Below are 15,866 nucleotides of genomic sequence, written 5' to 3' on the forward strand. Positions count from 1 at the left end.
CAACTAGTTCCTAATCTTCCCATCTCACAATGATGTATGTTTGTAAATATCTTTGTGTGTTACTTTATTATCAGATTTTATGATGTTACTATATTGAAAGTGTTAACAGGCTTGAGAAAATATGGCTTCAGACTTCACAGAATGTCTACATTCCCACAGGAACTCACCAGTTCTTATTACAATGAGAAAGAAGTGCATTTGGAACAGCTCCGGCATGCAGTGCTTTACCTGCTGGGCTGACGTGCTTGAAAGAGGCAGCAGCTGGAATGCCTAAGGCCTTTTTGAGTTCCTTCACCAGCTGCCAGGCATTCAACGCATCACACAAGTTTATAAATCCAGGGGCTCCATTTAGAACTACATATAGAAAATGTACATACATTACCACCTGGTCAATAGGTCAGATATGTGTACATTTCTTAAAGCCTGCATCAGAACTGCGCAAATATGTTTTAAGTGAAGAGGCAAACAGATCTACACAAACATATGTAAGAACTTGATGAGAAAAGTTAAAACACACAAGCACATGTGCACACAAACTACCAAATCCAGCCAATGTAGAAATAAACCAAGAGCAATCCAGAGCCCAGCCGGCATGGCTCAGTGGGTGAGTGTCAACCTATGAACCAGGTTACGGTTCGATTCCTGGTCAACATACCTCGGCTGTAGGCTCGATCCCCAGTGTGGGGCATGCAGGAGGCAGCCGACCAACAATTCTCTCTCATTACTGATGTTTGTTTCTCTCTATCTCTCTCTTCCCCTCTTTCCCTCCCTCTCCCCCCACCCCCACCACTTCCTCTCTGAGATCAATAAAAATAATTTTTTTTAAAACAGCAATCCAGTAAGGGAGATAGAACGACAACACTATAACCAGGGATCCATTTCAGTAAAGAACTAAGATTAATCAAGTATGGCAATTACAGAGACAGTATAAAATTTAAGTTACAAGCTTTGTTGATTTAAGACATAATATCACAAACCAAAGTGCCAAGAGCTGTGAAAGCAGGGAAAAGTGTATTTTTTTCTTCATTTACAGCCAACTCCGTCGATTCTGCCTAAACTGGAAACACAGTTAAAAAGAAGACTGCCATTCAGAGCTCTGCATTTTCTTAACAATGGCAGGATTTCTTAGAACTTAATACTTCTTATGAATAAACATTTGTAAGTTCAGCACATTTTAAAAAATTGTGGGCCACTAATTAAAATAAAATTTATAAATAATTGCATTTCCTTTGTGTTATCTTAAGTACTAAATACTTTTAAATGTAAAACTTTGCCAGATATTTACTGAAGCCTGGCCAGCATGGCTCAGTGGTTGAGCATCGACCTATGAACCAGGAGGTCATGGTTCGATTCCCAGTCAGGGCACATGCCCATTATGGGTTTGATTCCCAGTGTGGGGCATGCAGAAGGCAGCTGATCAATGATTCTCTCTCATCACTGATGCTTCTATCCCTCTCTCACTCTCCCTTCCTCTCTGAAATAAACACACACACACACACACACACACACACACAATTTACTGAGTACCTACTGCAATATTAGGCATTGTCCTAAGTACTTGAGATATTAGCTATGAATAAAATAGCCCCCCCATCTCTCCCCAAATTCACTGTCTTCATGGAGCTTATGGGAGAGGCATAGGAGAAACAAAATAGGCAATAAATAGTAAATAATAGGTATTTATTTTTTTTAAACTTAAAAAAAATTTTTTTTATTGATTTCAGAGAGAAAGGGAGGGAGGGATAGAAAAATCAACGATGAGAGAGAATCATTGATCGGCTGCCTCCTGCATGCCCCCCAGTGTGGATATCAAGACTGTAACCCCAGCATGTGCCCTGACCAGGAATCGAACTGTGACCTTGAGTTCATAGGTTGATGCTCAACCACTAAGCCACACTGGTTGGGAAAAATATTAGGTATTTATACAAATGAGTTGAAAACACGGGCACACACAAAAAAAACCTATACTTGAATGTTTTTAGCAGCTTATATTCATAACTGTCAAAAATTGTCCTTTCATTTTTTATGTCCTTCAATAGGTGAATGGAAAAACCAACTATGGTACATCCATATACAATGGAATATATTTAGTGATAAGAAATGAGCTCTCCAGTCACCAAAGGACATGAAGAAACCTTAAATGCATATTGCTAAGTGAAAGAAGCCAGTGCGAAAAGGCAGGATAGTATATGATTCCAACATTATAACATTCTGGAAACAATAAAACTATGGAGACAGTAAAAACATCTGTGGTTGCAGGCATGAGAGGAGTGGAATGCAGGGAATTTTTAGGTGGTTAAACTATTCTGGGTGATAGTATTGAGGTGACTACATGACATGCATTTACCAAAACCCATGGAATACAGAACAAAGAGTAAACCCTAATGTAAATTATGGACACAGCAAACCATGTACCCGAACATTCAGCCTTTACCTGTGACAGGAAGCTTGGGCTTCAGTGTGTATAACTGGGCTGCAGTTTGATGAGGGTTCATTCCGTACCGCAAGGGCATCTGAGATATTCCTTTACTATACTGTTTCCTGAAGTAATCTGAAATTGCTTCATCGTATTGTGCCGTGTGAGTGAAAGCCTACAAAAAGTGGAACTTCGGTGAACCACAAGCAGCATTTCCCAGTGGGAACAGAATGGTTTTATTTTATCATATAGTCAACTACACCCCAAATAATACTAAATAGCACCGTGAATTACTCCCTTTCCAATTCTCTGTTGATCTTTTTAAGGGAATATCTCTCTAATACTTGGTCTCTTCCTTTATAACAAAAGGGTAGCAGCTCCCTCCAAGCAGAGCCCTGGTGGATGGTACAAACTAGTAAGAACTGAGGACCGTTTGGTTTTGCAAACAAGGCACCACATAAAAGTGCACCCCCACCTTCAAGGCCAACTGGCGTCTGGTCTCCAAGGAGGTGTCTTTACTGTCGGAGCTCTGCATCTCTGTGGACACGGCAGCGTAGTCCTCCGGTTCGCACACTACAGTCACTCGAGCGTGGTTTTTGGCTGCTGCTCTCAGCAGGGTTACTCCACCTTTCAAAAACAAAATTGGATTTGTATTTTCACATCGGTTTAACCTCTTTGCAATACAGTCACTGTACACAGACTTCCACTTAATTCTTGACTTAAACAATAAGGGAAAAAGACAACCCAAGTGAATCCCTACACAAAGAAATAGCTGCACCCCAGCCATCATGGCTCGGTGGTTGAGTGTCAACCTATGAACCGGGTCATGGTTCGATTTTCGGTCAGGGCACATGCCCTGGTTGCGGGCTTGATCCCCAGTGTGGGGCGAGCAGGAGGCAGCTGATCAATGATTCTCTCTTATCATCGATGTTTCTAGCTCTCTCTCCCTCTACCTTCCTCTCTAAAATCAATAAAAGTATATTTAAAAAAAGAAATAGCTGCGAAAATATAGATGAATTAGAGTCATCCCAGAGTACAATCTGGGAGCAGTAACTATTTCCTACTCCCTCAATAGTGAATTTCAAAACAAAATCTTGTTTAAAATTTAAAAACCTCTCCTCTGTCAGTCTTCAAATAATGGTTTTCCCAACTTACCAATATCAATTTGCTCAACAGCCTTTTCAACAGTTACATCTGGAGAAGCCACTGTCTTCACAAAGGGATACAGATTACAAACCACAACTCTAAAAGAAGAACATACCTGTCATTAAAATTCAACTTACATGGCAGCTACGTAGAAAAAATAAGTCAGTCGCTATTAATATACAACCAAAACCCAAAAAAGATCTAAAGCATAAACTGTGAGTCTGACAGGTTAGAATTCTAAAGTTATGTTGAAAAGTCCAAATCTCCCATGTGGCTGAGCATAGGTTAATAGAAGTAGCTTAACCTTTTGCACTCAGATGTCGAGTGTGACTCGACATGGTTAGCATCGGTAGCAGCTCTTTTTATACTCTTTGAATGTATCAATAATTTGAAATATAAAAAAATCCAAATAAATAAGTTTGTATGAAAAGAAACTCCAGTTTTTTATTCTACTGCCGCGCTTTGTAAAATCTGGGGTATTTAAAAAATTAAATCCCGAGTAGAATAAAGGAATCGAGAAAACAAGCGAGTGCAAAGGGTTAAGAGCAGATGCTCTCAGTACACACTGTTGCTGCCCATTACACTATCAAACCATCAAAAAACTTTATTTGTTTTGTCTTCAGGGAGGTCATATACCATGATGGTAAAAGGTGAAAGGATTAAGAAGTATAGATTGGTAGTCACAAAATAGTCATGGGGATGTGAAAGGGAATACATCGTTAATATTCTAATAGCTTTATATGGTGTCAGATGGGTACAAGATTTATTGGAACGATCAATTAGTAAGTTACATAATGTCTACTCGAGTGTACAGCTGAAACTAATAATATTGTATTAAATTTAAATTAAAAAGGAAAAACAATGGAAGGCCAAAAGAACAATGTAAAATCCAGAACTGATCTAAAATGAACAACTAGTGAAACACGTCCACTCCTAGGGCTGCAATGTGAGGAGTTCTGTTGCAGGCTCCCCAGTGAAATAAGCTCAACTGGAAAAACTAATAAAAAAAAGAGAAGAGGAGGAGAACATTTCCCAGACAAAATGTCACAAGAAAAAGACCAGTATCTCTTACAAATACTGACACAAAAGTCCTCAACAAAATATCAGCAAACTGAATCCAGCAAAATACTAAAAGAGGTCTATACCATAGCCAAGTATGGTTTAGCTTAGGAATGTATGGTTGGTTTAACATCTAAAAAACTGCTAATGTAACATAAAGGACAAAAACCACCTGATAATTTAAATAGATGCACTAACAGCATTTGTCAAAACTGAACACTCATTCATGATAACACTCAACAAATTAAGAAGAGAACTTGCTTAACATGATAAATGGTATTTAAGAAACACCCATTGCTAACTTTATACTTAAAGGTGAATGACGGAATGCTTTCCTCTAAACTAGGAACAAGACAGGAAGGTCCACTCTTACCACTTCTATTTAACAGTGTACTGGAGATTCCAGCCAGGCCAATTAGCAGAGAAAATGGAATAAAAGGCATCAAGACTAATGAAAGAAGTGAAGCTATCTTAGCAAGTAACATGACTTATAAATAGAAAATACTAAGAAAGCCACTCTCAAAAAAAACCATTAGCATTAATAAATGAGTTCAGCAAGGTTGCAGGATATCTGAACAATCTGAAAGTGAAATCAAGAAAACAATTCTACTTATAATACTATCAAAAACAAAAAAAATTAAGAATACATTTAACAAAAGTACAAGACATGTGTATGAAGAAGTACAAAACATTGTTGGAAATCTAAACAAATGAAAAGACATCTCATGTTTATGGACTGAAAGATTTAATATTGCCAAGATGGCAATATTATCCAAATTGATCTACAGATTCAACACAATCCCACTTCAACTTCCTTCTTTTGCAGAAATGGAGAAGACGACCCTAAGATTCATATGGAAATGCAAGGGACCTTGAATAGCCAAAACAAACTTGAAAAGGAAAAAAAAAAAAGAAGAACAAAGTTGGAGGATTCACACTTCTCTATTTCAAAATTTACCACAAAGCTACAATGGTATAGCGCTGGCATAACAACAGAGATATAGATCAGGTGTGCCAAGATCATTCAATAGGAAACGAATAGTCTTCAACAAGTGATGCTGGGACAACTGGGTAGCCATATACAAAAGAATTCAGTTGCACCTCTACCTCACACTTCTACATAAAAAGTAACTTACAGAGATTCAAAGACATTAAGTATAATACTCAAAAAAACTCTACAAAGGACACCACAAAGTGAAAACAGCCCACAGAATGGGATAAAACAAACTTGCATAACTTAATAATTAAAAGAGAAATAAGTCAATTAAAAAAAGGGGCAAAGGATCTGAACAGACACTTCTCCAAAGATATACACATAGCCAATAAGCACATGAAAAGATGCTCAACATCATTAGGAAATGTAAATCATAATGGCAATGAGATACATCACATCCACTAGGATGGCCAAATCAAAATAATACATAACAAATATTAGTGAGGATGTGGAGAAATTAGGGTCCTTGTACAATGCTTCAGGGTATTATGTACAACTAGAGGCCTGGTGCACGGCATACGTACACTGGCGGTGGGGGGTGGGGGGTAGGGGTGGTGGTGGGGGGTGGTGGTGTCCCTGAGCCCGGCCTGCGCCCTCTCGCAGTCCAGGATACCCCTCGCTCCTTACCGCCCACCTGCGGAGGCGAAAGAGGCTCCTGCCATTGCGCTTGCCAGCTGTGAGCCTGGCTTCTGGCTGAGTGGCACTCCCCCTGTGGGAGCCCACTGACCACCAGGGGGCAGCTCCTGCATTGAGTGTCTGCCCTATGGTGGTCAGTGCGCGTCATAGTGACCCGTTGTTCCATCGATTTGCATATTAGGGTTTTATTATATAGGATGATGTAGCACTTTGAAAACAGTGTGGCAGTTCTTTAAAAGTTTAAACATAAAGTTACTATAAAACCAAGGAATTCTACTCGTAGGTATATACCTAAGAGAAATGAAAATATGAACCCATAAAAAAAAAAAGCTTGTACATGAATGTTCATAACTGCATTATTCTTAACATGCAAAAAATAGAAACAATCCAAATGTTCATCAACTAATGAACTGACAAATGAGGTATATTTATATAATGAATTATTTTACAGCAAAAACTAATTACTGATAGTGCTGCTTTCTAATAATTGATCAGTGATGCTTTCAAGGAAATATCTTGATCAAAAGAAGGAAAATAAAAAAATAATATAAACCGAGTAGCTTTAAATTTGAGTTGGAGCTGCCATCCCATAGGAACTGCCCTTTTGGGGGACACTCTATATTATGACTACTGAACTGATGACTTCCAACTGAAAATTAAAAACACTGTTTAGACTTAGTGTCTCTATGTCAGCTTATTTGCACCAACAGAAATGCCTTTCTTTTACTGATATAATTTTCCCCTTCCCTTTCTCATAAATGCCTTTTGCCTTTGTCTCCTAATCAAAACACTTTTTAGGTTTCTGCCTGAATCAGAACTTTTGGGAATAGCTTTAAAAAAAAAAAATCTCAAATAAGTGCTTATTGCCTCTTAAAAAACAAAAAACCCGCCAAAGCACTGATGTTATAACATGCAAAGAAGGTAATCCCAAAGGACCACATATTCTAGGATTCCACTGATTGGACATGTTTGGTCCAGGTAAATCCACATAGACAGAAATATACTGGTGGTTGCCTAGGGCTAGAGGATGTTTGGAGAAATGAAGAATGAATGCTAATGGCTATTTTTTTTATTTTGAGGGAAGTGATAAGTATGTTCTAATATTAACCATGGTGATGGCTGCACAATTCTGAATATACAAAAAACTACTGAGTTGTATATTTTAAATTGGGAAATTGTATGGTATGTGAATTGTATCCAAATAAAGCTGTTTATATATTTAAAAGAAACAGTGAATAACTTTATACAAATAATTAAGTTGCTTATAGCTATGAAAATTTACATCATAACTTCCTAAAAAAGCAAAGGTTGTTTTTAGTTTAAGTACCCATTTTGGTAATATATACTTGGCAAAACCAAAATGCTAGCTAGCATGTACAGCATGACACAGAAGGTACTCAATACATTCCGTGTCATGCTGTACATGCTGTATAGTTTACAGTCAACAATTATAAAACTAAACCTAATAGTAATCCTTTCTTTATTTTATTTTGTATTGGTCTTAGGTGTACAGCTTAGTTATTAGACAATCTTAAACTTTAAGTGTTCCCCTCGATAAAAAGGGGCATCGGGTCTGGCATACGCTTCATCTTTGTTCCTGTATTAAAAATTCAACTTTGAATTTTTACCTTATAAGATTGAAATCAAGTTTGGCCATGTCAGCATTATCTTCTGGGATATTACGAGCCAAGATTCCTAATTTAACAAAGTTAAAATATTAGTTCAAAAAACAAGCCAGAATAAGGCACTTCTTTCCAATGTAGTTCCTCAATCAAGTTGAAAATTCTACTATAGCCTAATTAAGAATACCAAACACAGAGTTAAAATAAGATTAGTGGGTATATTTAAAAATCTCTTTTTGCCCAGCCAGTGTTGCTGAGCACTGACCTATGAACCAGGAGGTCACGGTTTGATTCCCAGTCAGGGCACATGCCGGGGTTTTGAACTTGATTCCCCAGTAAGGGGCATGCAGGACACAGCCAATCAATGATTCTCTTTCATCATTTGTTTCTCTCTCTTCCTCTCCCTTCCTCTCTGAAGTCAATAAAAATATATTTTTAAAGACTATTTTTTATCAGTTCCTGAGTCCTCTTTTCTTTTTTTAAATTTTTTATTGAATTTATTGGGGTGACTGGTTAATAAAATTATATAGGTTTCAGGTGTATAGTTCTATAATACATCAATTACTTTTGTATTGTGTGTTCATCACCCCAAGTCAAGTCTCCTTCCATCAGCATTTATGCCCCCTTGATTTCTCTTTTCTTAATCAACAAAATGTAAAAGGAATTTCCCATAACTGTTGCCAGTTTTATTAATCTATATGCTCCAATAAGTAAATGGCTTGTCTAATTCTTAGCCTTACAGCCTTTTATTCTGCCATATTTTACTGTAACTGGTAAGTTAGCAATATACTTGTTTTTCACTATTTTTTATTAATACGCAATTCGTTGTCTCAGATGAACGAACAAAGTAAAGTACTTTGAAAAAGAATTCTTTTAAAAGTCAGTTATATGTCATGCTGTATGCTAAGTTTGAATCATGATAAAATCTAAATATTTTCATTAACTCCAGCAGGAACTATCACTAAGTTAATTCTCAGGTTAGCACTAACAGCAAGCAAAAGAAAACAATCTGAATTCATCACATAAAAAGCAAACTAGAGTTTCAAAAAGTTCTAATGTATTATGAACTTTAGCAGCAAATGTTGACGCAATCAATATAACCTACGGATTTTTTCCTTGTTTATTCTACAAAGTAATCAACTAAACTAATCCTGAAAACCACTGATTATTTTAAATGGAAAATACCCACTACCTACCGGCATGGACTGCAGGGTGCAAGGTTTTCACACGGCCCCCTAACATTTCGGGAAACCCCGTCAGTTCAGAGACATCTCTGAAAATAGATAAATAGAAATATGAAAAAATTGAAAAAAATTTAAATATTGATCCACATTACCAAGCTGACATGAACCCTCTCTCTGGAAGAATTTACAACAGTGATGGGCAACCTTTTGAGCTTGGTGTGTCAAACTTCGCCAAAAAACTGAGCATAACTCGGGTAGTGTGTCACTTTGAGGAAAAAACTAACTCCAAGACTCTAGTCGCAAATGTTTCATCCTCAGGAGCAGCAAATGTTTCATCCTCGGCATGCGGCCATGTGTCATCAGAAATGGCTACGCATGTCAGTGCTGACACGTGTGTCATAGGTTCACCATCACTGATTTACAAGCAAATTTAATTACATGAAAAAAAAAAAGCCTACAATACAGGGTGGGGCAAAAGTAGGTTTATAGTTGTATCTGAAACAATTTATTCTTATGTTATTACTTATTATTGTATTATTTTCCACACAAACAACTGTAAACTTCCTTTTGTCCCACCTTATATGTTAAATGAAGCAAAAGTATCTTCTACAAAATAAATGATTATAAGAACACTGAAGGAAATACATCAACATGTTAAAAGAATTATAAACCATTTTACTACCTTCTCTATAGTTTTCCACATTTTTCAAATTTTCTACAATGAACATATATAGCCTTTATAGTAAAAAAATTATAAACATTTTAAAACAGCAAACTCCACCAATAGAATACAGAATTTCCTGAGTAGATTAAGGAGGGCCATTTGCAAATGATTGAATTTGTCCAAGGACTCCCAGTTCCAATATAAACAGACAAGTTGGTGACATTATGATTTCCAATTTAAAATTCCCTTTCCCAGAGCCCTGGCCCAGTAGCTCAGTTGGTGAGAGCATCTTCCAGATATGCCGAGGTTGTGGGTTCAATCCCCCTGGTCAGGGCACATACAAGAAGCAACCAATGAATAAGTAAGTGGGACAACAAACTGATGTTTCTCTCCCTCTCTCTCTCTTTCAAATCAGTAAATTAAAAAATTAAATAGGAAAACATTTTTTTAAATTCCCTTTGTGTCCTGGCCAGTTGGTTGTCATCCAGTGAACTGAAAGGTTGACCATTCTATTCCTGGTCAGGACACATGCCTGGGTTGCAGGCTCGATCCCCTGTAGCAGGGGGCAGCCGATTGATTTTTTTCACTCTCTCCCTCTAAAAATCAATAAAAAAGCTTTCAAAAAATTCCCTTTCCCAGAATTTTAAAAAATAAAATCCAGTTTCTCCAACTGAGGATAATTGCTAAAAAAACAAAACAAAACAAACAAACAAACAAAAAAAATCTATACTTAGTTGGTGTAGGAATTATGTGAGTTAATATATATTTAAAAATGTAAACAGTCAGTCTCACTTTAATAGGGAATATATTGACATCCCCAAATTAAAAAAAAAGCCGAAACCGGTTTGGCTCAGTGGATAGAGCGTCGGCCTGCGGACTCAAGGGTCCCAGGTATGATTCCGGTCAAGGGCATGTACCTTGGTTGCGGGCACATCCCCAGTAGGGGGTGTGCAAGAGGCAGCTGATCGATGTTTCTCTCTCATCGATGTTTCTAACTCTCTATCCCTCTCTCTTCCTCTCTAAAAAATCTATAAAATATATTTAAAATATATACATAAAAAAAAATAAAAAAAAAAAGACATTACCACAATGGGGCTAAATAGGTAGAGGTACAGATAGATAAAACAAGACTAAAGAGTTGATAAATATTTAAACTGGAGGATAGGTATGCAACACGAGGGCTCATACTTTTCTCTCTTTTTATGTCTGAAATGTCTCCATAATACAAAGTTTGTTGGAGGGGGAAAAGAGGATACAGTGAGGGTCTTGCTTAACTTGAAGGGCCCAACTACAAACAATCCCACACTGAGGAGAATGGAAAGAACAGTTCAGACTTTGTATTCTCACCGCTCCACCTCCCATGATTCTTAGGGGTTGTGGTGCAAACATCAGAGTGGTGCAGCAAAAAAGACTTTGGAACATATACAGCGAGGCATTTTTGCCATATGAACTTTGTGAATTTAGGGAAGCTGTGTATTGCCCACTTAGGGCAGGATTACAAGAGGAAAAAGGTAATACTTTACCACCCCATGGATCTAGAGGTCAAGTAGCAACATCGTCCACATGACAAAAAAAAAAAGCAGACAGATCTTTCAGTCCTTTTTTAACATATATTTCAGGATGGGGATGGCCTTCCTCTGAATTCTCACATCAGCTTATTAAAGCCTTTTTCATTTTCTCCATTTTCAGTGGTGACTCCCTCTCCCACCAGAATGCCACCTCCTTGAGGTCAAGAACTGCTTATTATTCTTTTGCTTATTATTTTTTCTTTTGCTTATTATTCCTTCTCCCTATCACTTCCGCGGGGTAATGAATGGATGTGGGTGAAGGAATGAGTGAATGATAGATGTTATGACTTCATATGGTTACCAAAGATGCTAAAGGAAGGGAGGCTGGCTTGAATCTTGATGTCAACAGTTTACTAAAGAGCCAGTCAAAACAGATTATGCAAATTATAAAGTCTGTCTTGCAAAACAAACAGCCCGCCTAAGTTAATTTCTTATAAGAAGTGGCTTGGAAGGGGGGGCCTGAAATGGACATCTGGGGTTCTCACCTTACTTAACGCTGTAAACTTGAGCAGCACTTTCCTCACCTATAAAGGGGTCAGCAGCGTGCCAACCTCACAGCACTGCAGGCACGAGTAAATAAAGGGTTTCACTCACGGTGCCTGGCATGCATTACTTTCTGGTTAACGTGATCTTACTACTTTCTGATGGGACTTAATTAACCTACACACCAAGTTGTGCCTTACCTGACCGCCAGACCGGCATCCCTGAGCGCTTTTGCGGTCCCTCCAGAAGCGATCAGACTCAAACCAACAGAAGTTAGGTTTCTGGCAAATTCCACAAGGCCGGTTTTGTCAGAGACACTACATAAGGCTGAAAGAGAAGACATGTTTTCCTCCCCGGTCGCTGGACCTGACAGCATGTTCTCCAAGGCCTTAGGATGGGGTGCGTTTTGGGAAGGGCAGTCACGGATCTCAAGCCACCATCACCCCCGCCCACGCCACCCCCGGCCCAGACTCGGGGCCTCCTTCTGAGCCCAGGCAGCGCACAACGGCGGGCCGGGGCCTCCAGGCCTGCAGCGCAGCCGGCCCCCCAGCGCCCGCCACCGCGGGGAGAGGGCGCATCGGGGCGCGGGCTGCGCTGCGCCCATCACCCAGGACGCGCGAGGGGCTCACCGAGCTGGCCGGGTGCCATGGTGCACGTTTAGGGGTCCGGCGCGAGCAGGGGGGCAGGGCAGACACCACGTGTAAAGGGAGGTGGAGCGGCCCAGCGGCTGTGGATCCGGAAGAGAGTGAGGCGGGACCTGCGGGCACCAGATGGGTCACCTGACCCGCCGCCCCGCCCCGCGCCCCGCCCCGCTCATTGTAGGACCCGAAATTGGAGCCTCGGGGCTGAAAGGGAAGGCGGGGTGGGGTTCCTTCTGACTTTCCTGGACCCAAAATTTACACTTGAAAGATTCCCGTCCCAACCTCACCCCGCGGGCCTGATTCGTCCCCGCCCTCGGGAATGGGGCAGCCCTAGGGCGCAGGAGCCGCCGCCCGCTGCCCCCCCGCGGCCTGCCCCCAGAGGCTGGAAGGTAGATGGAAGCATCGAACGCACTGGTGCAGACTGTAAGGGCAATCCTAGGAGAAGCTCGTGCAGTGGCAAAGGTAGACCGCATCTTGGCAATCACCTACCATCCTCGCGTTTTAATACGTCAAACAATAAAATAAAATAAACGGAAGACCTAAAGATTAAAGATTAAGTGATTGACTCCACAGTTCCCACAGTAGAGGCAAAACAAAGTGGACGTTCATTTGAGTTTTTGATTCCACCTGACAAAATAGCTTGAAATCTGCATCTCCTTGCAAATCAGTAAATATTATTTGAGTCACACCAGAGAAGAATAATGATTTATTTTTAATTCATTAAAAAATAGGAAAACTGTCCAGCTGTGGCTCAATGGTTGAGAATCGACCTATGAACCAAGAGGTCACTGTTGGATTCCTGGTCAGGGCACATGATGGGCTTGTGGGCTCAACCCCTAGCAGAGAGCAGGCAGAAGGCAGCCTATCAATGATTCTCTCTCATTGAGGTTTCTATCTCTCTCCCCCCCTCTCTTCCTCTCTGAAATCAATAAAAATATATTTTAAAAAAATAGGAAAACTGAATATATTCATTTCTCTTTGAAAATAACAATGTGCATATATATATGTATATATATACTACTGTCTACAGAGACTTTTTAAATTGTTCTTTATTAAAATTACTAGTAGCCCGTTTGCACGAAGATTCGTGCAATAGACCTTCATTCACCTGACTGCCTGCACCAGTTTTCTGCCGGCACCTGGGACCCAGGCCTTGGCTGTGGCCACCGCCTTCTGCCTTCTTTCAGGGACGGGGCTTGGCCCCGGGCGGTGGCCTTGGGCTCGGCCGCACCCAACATCCCTGCTAGGGATCGCAGGAGTCGACCCCCAGTGGTTTCCTGCGATCTGTGCAGGCTCCCCGCTGAGCCTTGGGCTCCGCCACACCCCAACGTCCCTGCAACGGTTTCCTGGTGGGCGTGGTTGGTGGGCGTGGCTTGGGCATAGCGAAGGTGCGGTCAATTTGCATATTTGTCTATTATAAGGTAAGATATTACAAAAGAATACTACTGCCTATCTTTTATTCTTCAGCTGGGGCTCACAGCTGCAGAAAGGAGCCTATTTTCTCCTTGCTGTGGAGGAAAAAAGGAGTTCTATGGAATTTAACCTCACCGGGTGATCTGATCATAAATTCCTGACTGGGCAGGTCTTGGTGGGTAGTCATGCCCCAGTCATATAAAAGGTTTATCTTTGCCTTAAGCAAGCCCTGTCCATTGTTTTTATGCATCTAGGTTAACACAACTTTGAAATACTAGAAATAATACCCCTTGAAGTTATTAATTCTCAAGAGAGCACAAAATCTTAACTATCCTGTACTCCACCGATTTTCAACCAGTGTGCCCCAAGAATTTTTAAAACATGCTGACCTCTTTTCCCTTAGATTGTCAAATTAAAAAATGACAACAGCCAACACAACAATAGCCATCAGTGTGAGTGGATCAAAATTATACCTATTTTTTTTTTGTCAGATGGGCCAAAATATAATATACTTTTTGGTGTGTTGCAGAATTTTAGTAATTAGTTTCTGTGTGCTATGAGATGAAAAAGGCTGAAAATCCACTGCTGTAATCCAATCCCCTGCTTGCTTTCTCCAGTCGTCCTTAGGTGTCTGTCCTCCGTCATGTAAAGTGCCTAAAAGAAGCCACAAAGCGTGTTCTGAGGAGCATTATTGGTCTTGCTCCCTTGCACAGTTCATCAGTTTGGCTCAAGTAAACTCTTATAAAAATTATCTACAAGTTGGGACATTTCTTATATCGACAAAGTTTTTATAGAAAATAGGTAGCAAAGAAAAAATAAAATAATGCTGAGATTTAGTAATAAGAGAAACATAAATAGTACCTAGACACTCAGGATCTGTCCTGCATGTGAATTTCAAATTTTCAAAATTTTTATATTTTTAATCCTCACCCGAGGATATTTTTCCATTTATTTTTAGAAAGAGTGGAAGAGAGAGGGAAAGACAGAGAGAAATATCAATGTAAGAGAAATACATCGATTGGTTGCCTCCTGCATTTGCCCTGCCCATGGCCCAGGCCGGGCCCGGGAGGAGCCTACAACCGAGGTACATGCCCTTGATTGGATTTGAAACCGGGACTCTTCGTTCCCCAGGCTGATGCTCTACCCACTGAGCCAAACAGGCTAAGGCTGTCCATTTTTAAATTTAGAAGTAAAGTAGTTGAGTATATACATAGATTTTAAAGTATTTGACTTAGTATCTGGAAAAGTAGATTTTTATATAATAAGATTTTCATAAAAAAATTTATCTGAATTAATTTTTATGTGAAATAGGAATTTTTGGGGTGAAATAGGCAGGTTTAGGGAATTTTTAAAAATTAAAGGGGTCCATGGAAAAAGCACAGGCTACAGAGCTGCAAAAAAAGTTATATTTCCATAAGAGAGGGGAAAGGCAGAAGTTATATTTCCATAAGACAAGGGAACTGGGAGTAGTCAAAGGTCTATATTTACAAAATAAAGAAGGAGGGCCTCACATGTCCCCTGTGAGGTTTGACCTTTGAGCTCAGGAGTTGCTATAGTGACCAAATCAAAGGGGATTAGTGGCCAATCAGAGGGGATGTCGAGGCACAAAAACTGCAGCTTTTCTAAACTGGGGACAAAGGAACTCAGTGGGATTCTTTCCCCTCCCCATTTGGGAGTCTGTACTTGTCTATAATAATAAAAGCCTAATATGCTAATTAGACTTCATGTCCTTCCAGAAGAAGCTGGGGCTGCAAGGGAAGCCTGGGTCCCAGGTGCCTTCCAGCAGCTGGAGGGAAGGTCGGGTCTCAGTGCCAGAGGGAAGCCGGTGCCGGCAGCCAGGGGAAGGCCTACTCTTGCACAAATTTTGTGCATCAGGCCTCTAGTTCTTCAATAAATTTCCACTTTGCTATACCATCTTCTGTCTGTGGTTTCATTCTTCGACTCCTACAGACAAAGAATTCTGGGGAACACTGTGTGTTCCAGTCCAAAAAATCCCATATCATATGGACTTATATATTTTTTTATAGCTTTTAAAATAAA

At 39.9% G+C, this 15,866-nt stretch overlaps 1 protein-coding gene across 2 annotated transcripts in view; it reads right to left on the reverse strand.

Moving 5' to 3' along the window:
• The window catches only part of ATIC (5-aminoimidazole-4-carboxamide ribonucleotide formyltransferase/IMP cyclohydrolase), a 29,479-nt gene extending 16,978 nt beyond the window's left edge, over positions 1 to 12,501 (reverse strand). Inside the window, exons 1-8 of one of the 2 annotated variants that reach the window (XM_054723349.1) lie at positions 12,402 to 12,501; positions 11,973 to 12,099; positions 9,070 to 9,146; positions 7,880 to 7,946; positions 3,572 to 3,660; positions 2,892 to 3,043; positions 2,435 to 2,591; positions 229 to 354 (exon numbers count right to left, since the gene is read on the reverse strand). In XM_054723349.1, the coding sequence (XP_054579324.1) occupies positions 229 to 354; positions 2,435 to 2,591; positions 2,892 to 3,043; positions 3,572 to 3,660; positions 7,880 to 7,946; positions 9,070 to 9,146; positions 11,973 to 12,099; positions 12,402 to 12,420 (814 nt within the window). In that variant the 5' untranslated portion in view covers positions 12,421 to 12,501. Of the gene's footprint in view, positions 1 to 228; positions 355 to 2,434; positions 2,592 to 2,891; positions 3,044 to 3,571; positions 3,661 to 7,879; positions 7,947 to 9,069; positions 9,147 to 11,972; positions 12,232 to 12,401 lie in introns of those variants that run through there. The other variant, XM_054723348.1, reaches the window with a different exon arrangement.
• Positions 12,502 to 15,866: the final 3,365 nt, after the last annotated feature.

This window comes from Eptesicus fuscus, chromosome 11, assembly GCF_027574615.1.
Source record: "Eptesicus fuscus isolate TK198812 chromosome 11, DD_ASM_mEF_20220401, whole genome shotgun sequence".
In the NCBI taxonomy this organism is placed as follows: Eukaryota; Metazoa; Chordata; class Mammalia; order Chiroptera; family Vespertilionidae; genus Eptesicus; species Eptesicus fuscus.